This window comes from Halyomorpha halys, unplaced genomic scaffold (assembly GCF_000696795.3).
Source record: "Halyomorpha halys isolate HHAL.00 unplaced genomic scaffold, Hhal_1.1 Scaffold3391.1, whole genome shotgun sequence".
NCBI classification, from domain to species: domain Eukaryota; kingdom Metazoa; phylum Arthropoda; class Insecta; order Hemiptera; family Pentatomidae; genus Halyomorpha; species Halyomorpha halys.
Genome location: NW_027104739.1, coordinates 9,046 through 16,218, shown reverse-complemented (window position 1 = coordinate 16,218; position 7,173 = coordinate 9,046). Strand labels below are relative to the sequence as shown.

At 32.0% G+C, this 7,173-nt stretch overlaps 1 protein-coding gene across 1 annotated transcript in view; it reads left to right on the top strand.

Moving 5' to 3' along the window:
* Window positions 1-451: 451 nt before the first annotated feature.
* The window catches only part of LOC106691824 (probable cytochrome P450 6a13), a gene marked incomplete at its 5' end in the record, with an annotated part of 9,107 nt that continues 2,385 nt past the window's right edge, over window positions 452-7,173 (top strand). Inside the window, 4 exon segments of the mRNA XM_067044940.1 lie at window positions 452-836; window positions 3,052-3,405; window positions 4,258-4,476; window positions 5,889-6,125. Of these exon segments, the coding sequence (XP_066901041.1) occupies window positions 452-836; window positions 3,052-3,405; window positions 4,258-4,476; window positions 5,889-6,125 (1,195 nt within the window).

Genomic DNA, 7,173 nt, shown 5'->3' with positions numbered 1-7,173 from the left:
AACACGGATTTAAATATCCGTGGCATTTATACTTACTTCTTGCTTGCCTATAACAGTTTTGGAAATCTGATGGTACACTCCATTGGCCCTCTTCACGCGATTTAGGACCTCTTCGTCTACTTTACAATTTTTTACTAATTATGGTCCCTAGATAAGTATAAGTAAGTTCTAGGGGTTCATCATTACACAACATCATACATCGTACATCATTTCTGCCTTTTCTCTTCTGACACATATGATTTTACTTTTGTTATTTGAAAATCTCTTAGCTTCATTTCCTCATTTCATTCAATATATAAGACTCAATATCAAAATATACCAATAAGTATTACATAGATATATATGTCTGAAAGTAAGAATATGTATTATATACACTGAGTATAGATACAATACTCATCTATAATATTCTTCTTAGTATTTTCGTTAATTAATGTCCTCTTTATTAACAGCTGAAAGTTGGGACAGAGTTTATAAGAAACTAGAAAATGAAAAGTATGGAGGCTTTTACCAGGGGATAAATCCTACATTTATGATTCGAGATCCGGAATACATCAATGATATTCTGAAGAAATCTTTCGAATATTTTCCCGACAGGATTTTTCTGGTGGATGAGAAAAGGAATCCTCTAGATGAAAATGTAGCTTATGTAAAAGGAGATAAATGGAGATATCTAAGAAGTATACTGACTCCTCTCTTCAGCCTAGCTAAGCTGAAGTGGATGTACGAAGAAATAGACAAATGTGCTGATATTTTTGATGAATGTATTAAAGAATTAGCAGATGGAAAAGATGTAGACATGAGTGAACTACTGGCGCGATACACAACAGACGCGATTGGTAAGTAATTGTTTTTTTTTCCACCCAGTATTGATTACAATCAAGGATATTCCACGTTCAGGATGCCCTGAAAATATTAGAAAATAGTTAAAGAGGTAAGTTTTGTTGGAGTTCAGACCTACTAATGTAGGTCTAAAGTCCAACAAAACAAAATTCGTATAGAACAGCGTGTCTCGAAGTGCGTTCAAGGGTACGGGAACAGTTTGTTTATGGTATCCACTGCGCCTGGTTCAGCAACGAGTTCACTTTTTTTTTTTTTTGCCTGTAAAGACGGAAATTCGCTACTTGTTTGTATTATGTAGTTTTTTAATTTTTTTTTGAAAACTAGTTATAAATCCATGGAAATCCTACTCTAGTTCTCCTCAAATGGTTCCTTATTGAAGTAACTTTTAATAAGTATTGAATATTGAAAACCTACTTCGTTATGACTTTTTAAGTTCAATTTTCTAGGCTTCTTACCCTCCTTCCATATATCAATCATGGGACTTTAGAGGCCGGCTGACCTATCTGTACCCCATTTGCGATTCCTAAATTAGGGACACTCTGAACCTTGCTTCAAAATAATAACCCACTGAATTTTTATCTTTATCCGTCTACCGCGAAGCCAAAAGGAGGGTAATTCTTCTAGAAGTGTGGCATAATCTGCTCATCAGTATCTTTGTGACAATTTTGATGCTAACGGTTCAACCAATTTTCAAGCTTGATGGATTACATCATTCACTGTTATCTCATAAGTATTTTGAAACAATTTTACCTTAAAATACCGAAATTAAATCTGTCCATCTGTTGAATTATAAAAATTCAGAAAAAAAAAAAAATTAGGTTATTTTTACTTTTAACTCCATAACTTTTTTTTAAGTTAGATGTCTTAAGTTACTCTATAAGGTCCTCTGATTGTCTTCAAGCAATTGTTGCTCAAAGTATTGAAATAATATTTTAATATATTTCGAGTAGTAAGCTTCTTAAATGAGTATGCTCTAATAAAGGCAAAAAAAGTGAACCATCCGGTAAACTGCCACTACTATTGTCTAGCTTGCTCGTTTGGTTTATCACTTTTTCTATTCTTCTACACTGTCAACGATTGAGTTAATATCGAATTTCGTCACTATATTGACTCCCACAGGGGATTATGTTGCAATGATATTGAAAAGTGTCCAAATATAAACCATTTGCAAGAATTTTGATCGTGTAATGGGGGCTTTTTTTATATAGAGAAGACTTACCTATAGTTGGTTTCATTAAATTATGATTCGTAGGTGCTAATTATGAACTAAGGTAAATCTTAGCCAATGGTTTTGAAATAAATTGGGCGATTATGTTTGAAAAATCTATTTACGACCTTATGTATGAAATATACGAAAATAAAAATTAGTTTATTGTTTTATATCAATATAAACACGACATAGGAGGTTAGGAATATACAATTAATAGTATAAACATTCAAATGACGCAAGAGGATATAATTAGTTCTTACAACATTACACAAAATTGTTCAATGAATGAATTGCTAATAGAACCACAGCGATATAAACTAGTTCATGCTAAAACCCAACCTAAATACACGCTGTTTACACTTTTAGTAGGTACTATTGGAGACATTCGGCTACCTTTGGGAATCGTAGTTGCTTGTGATTAGGGACGCAGCGATATCACTAAACTATTACTGCTCGACATCCAATTCACATTCATCCAAATTTTGTATCAATATGGTAACAGTTTCTTCTTCTTCTTCTTCTTCTGGCGCGGCAGACCTTCTCCATCTCCATGTACCTCCGTCCAAGGCCACGCGCAATGTACTACGAAAATATCGCGCCGTTTCTTGACGAGGTTTTCATAGGGATAGGGTATGTACGTCACTCCCACACCTATTTTTGTGAGTACGGGCCTCACAAATTCCCGATGGGAGGCTGTGAGTGAGTATCGTGTAATTAAGTTCTCCTTAAGCATTACAAATTATATGCTTATAAAAATCCCGGATAGGGCCGGGCTCGAACTTAAAACCTTTGTAAGTAGAAAGGCGCGTTACCACACTGAAACCGTCGCCCTATGGTGACAGTTTACGATAGAATAATTGGACCAAATAAGATTGTTTATTCAATTAAATAAAAATGTTTATTAAATTAAAAAATTGAGATTAAAATAATTTATATGAATAATTTACTGAACATTTTAGTTTTAAGAAGTACTAATTATTTAAGAACATTAATATTTTTAGCTTCGTGTGCATTCGGTATTGAACCTCAGTGTTTGAAAGACCCTGATTCAGAATTTCGACAAGTTGGAAGAGATTTCTATGATCCTAACAAGTTAAGCATGTTTCTATTACATTTGCGATTCTCTATACCACGTATAATGATGTGGCTCAAGATTAAAACAATTTCAACAAAAATACAAAATTATTTCCTTACGACAACAAAGAACATTTTGCAACAAAGAAGAAGTACAGGGATAGTTCGAAAAGATTTTATCCAACTACTTCTTGAATTAAAAGAAAAAGGAATGGTAGAGCTGTCTTCTAAAAATGTAGAAAAAAGCGAAACGCATAAAGGATCTCCCAATAAGAAAATAGGTAAGTAATGATCTAATATTTAAGGAATTAATTTAAAAATTTCCTAATTAGTACATAGATCAGTCAATATAGGTTCCCTATCATTTGTTATTTATTTTGTTTTTTCTCAACCCCATAATGTTAAATTGAGCAAAAGAGGAGGGTTCTATTGGGTAAATAATTATTTTTGTTTTCTACAAAAAATTATCTATTATTATGAATATCCTACATAATAAATCTGTGGACATAATAATGACAACCATTATATAAATTTCAACCCATCCGGAAAAATACAATCGGAATTGTGCGCATAAAATTATATATTCGTTTCACATTTCTCAAGCAGCCCTGAAATACGAATTTTCATGCAATAGATAATTAAAAAAAATTTTCGATCAAAATTTTGAAGTACCTTTTATCTTGATAAAATTAACTGTTTCTTAATGTTAGAAGTAATTAACAATAGATGGGTATAAAATATAAATGAATAAAACACAAAATAAATGTTTTCGTGTTTCCATGACTGTTACGACAATAGACAGATTTTACTTTCATTTACCTGTATATTAAATAATTAGTGATAGGAACTATGATTATTCTTAATAATACAGAAATAGTTGTTTTGAAACGTACAAGGATTTTTAAGCTCAAAGATGGAAGAAATGTGAAAGTTGTGTGAGACCCACACTAGATTTTTTTGTGCTTATTTAATTACATATTAATATAGATAATACTGTAGACTTTATAATATTTTTCTGAAAATTATATGCAGTATTTTAACTATTTTATTCCATATAAACCATCTCTTTTCTTATTGTAATTGGAAATATATAACAAATAATAAATATAAAGATTATATGTTTTCTTTTTTAGAGTTGACAGATAATTTATTAGCTGCACAGACATTTATATTTTATGTGGCTGGCTATGAAACCACACATTATCTAATAAATTACACATTTTATTTGCTGGCAAAGCACAAGGAAATCCAAGACAGAGCAAGAAAAGAGGTTCTTGAGGTCAAGGAAAAGTATGGTCAATTTACATTTGATTCCTTGAAGGAGCTTAAATTCTTGGATAATTGCCTGTCAGGTAATTTTCTATGCTCATTTAAAGAGTAGATTAAAAATGTATCTCATAATTACAAAAACTATTTTCTTAATCCTTCAAAAAAATTGTATTGAAGATATACTAAAATGCATAAGACAGATGCCTTACTGAGTACATTTTTAATTTTTAAAAAATGGAGTAAATTTTAAATTAAAAGTCTTAAATTTAACATTTACTATAATTAATTAATTAAAATGAATTGATTAAGCTCGTTTAGTATTAATTATAATTTTAAATAAATTTAAAGTAAAGTCAATTTTAAATTATAAGAAACAGAATTTAAACACTATTAGATTTTTGGTGCCTGAATCACTAGTAGAGCACTTTGAATTCATTAGTTCTGGAGTTACAATTTATAGAAAGCCAACATTTTGCCTCCTCACAACCAATCATGAGAAGCTTAGTATTCGTGCTGGAAATGAATAAACTAGGAATAAAATATTTTCACTCACACTTATATATTTCGAATATATTTGGTTCTGTTTCTGCAGGTAAATCTGTCGGTTGGTAATCAAATTGTTTTCGGGCATAAAAAAGAAAGGAGTGCGAAATGAAACGAATAAAGAAAAATCAAAGACTAATTTATTAACTTTTTTTTCTCGTACCTCTTAAATTTTAATTACAATATATAAAAGACTTATATCTAAAAACTTAAATCTAAATATATACATCCAACATGGCCCTTCATTTGCCATTAGGCAGTATATGGAAGTGTGCTGGGTCTGCTGAAGGACGAAGTAACAGTATTTACCCAGGACCCGTTAGTAGTGGGGTACAAGAACGGGGGAGTGACCACTCCACTAAGGTAAGAGGTCTTCAGATGACTTCAACCTCCTGAACTCCTAATAAGTTAAAACCTTTCAGGTGATGTCTCACATCTGACAGACTAAACATTATATAATGTATAGGAAACTAAAAAGCTCTACTAGTGATTCCATGCCTGCACTAGTGAGGCAACAAAAAATAGTTGTTTTTTATAATGAAAAATTACAATTATTTTCTTAAATTGTGTATAATAATAAATTTTACACATTGATAATTAGTATGCCTAAATTTGAAAATAATTTTTAATTAACAAGAAAACTAAATCGGTCCTGGTGGGGCTATTAGGCAAACCTGGCCCTGATTATATTTAGATGTACACAACCAAATCTAAAATAAGTATGGTGAAATTCGTAAGACATAAGATTAGTTAATGTTATAGACTTTTATTTTTTCTATACCCAGATACATAATACAATTTATACCACAAGCAATTTCATTACAACTTCTTCAAACATCTTATCCTATTAGGAATTTAGAATCATTTCAAAGTAAATCATTTTTATTACGTCAAAATACTGAACTTATAATAAAAAAATTATTTAAACATTATTGTTTGAAATGATTTTCAGAGACATTGAGGCTGTATACACCAATACCTTTTTTAATTCGAGAATGTTCAAAGGACTACACCTTACCCGATGGGGCCGTCATTGAGAAAGGAATGAACATCTTGATACCCATCTATTCCATACATCGAGACCCTAAATATTTTCCACAACCCTTGGAATATAAACCAGATAGGTTTGAAAATCCACCAGCCAACGGAACCTACTTGCCTTTTGGAGATGGCCCAAGAGTTTGCTTAGGTAATTATTTTTTTTTTAATTTAATGCCATTTTTATTTAAAACCTGTTTACTTATTGAGTAGGATTGTTTCTACGTTTGCAAATCACGTACTAATTTTGAGGACTGGTAAATTGGAAAGTTTCATTAACAGTCATGTTCTGAATTACTTCTGAAACTAGTAATATTGAATGATTTATACATCTAGTGATTTTATCGATTTTTACCATTTGTTACATAAATGTCTAATAGGTATAAAATAAACTAAGGTCATGGGAAACCTAATGGATTGAGAAATATTGTCATAGCTTAAAACATTTTATGTGCTAAACTGTAGCTTATTGAATATCCAACAATAGTGCACGTATTATGTAAGTTTTTTCGTATCAGTTGACTACAACACATACACATCTTATTAGTATATTTCTTATACTAATAAGAAATATACTATCGTGAAAGGAACAAATTTGAAAAATGAGAACGTTTTTAACTCAACATTTGATCGCTCTTTTATTTTACCGGATACTTCTTGAAGACTTCTTCCTTCTTCCCTCTACGTGGCTGCGCAGCCATTTTCGGAGGAATGCGTGATGTCCAATTTTCTCTGATTATCATAAAAGATCTCAGGGGACAATGTTCATCTTTCTGTCGACTTCTGCGCCATTTGTAGGGATTGTTCCCTCCCAGTTGATTACCTGTTCAGGACTCATCCGATCCCTACTATCTTCGGCTTATGCTCCAGTACTTGTAGCTCTGCTGCCAGCCACCAAGGATATCTATCGACCTTCTGGTCTAGATCCGCCGTGTTCACCGCGCACTGACGGTCTTGGCAGTAGCCTCCAGGTCCAGCCTAGCAGGTCCTCCAGGTCTCCACTAGTTTCTCAGACATCTCGTCTGGCTACTTCCCTGGTTTTGAGTGACGACCAGTCTCTAGGTCTTCTCTAGCTAATGGTACTATTTGTCCTCAGCATCTTGACTCTCTCGACGATAATAATTTACAATAATGTTTATTTGTTATCTCATTGCTTATTAATTGTTACTTCATTAAAAGAGTATCTAATAGAATCATGC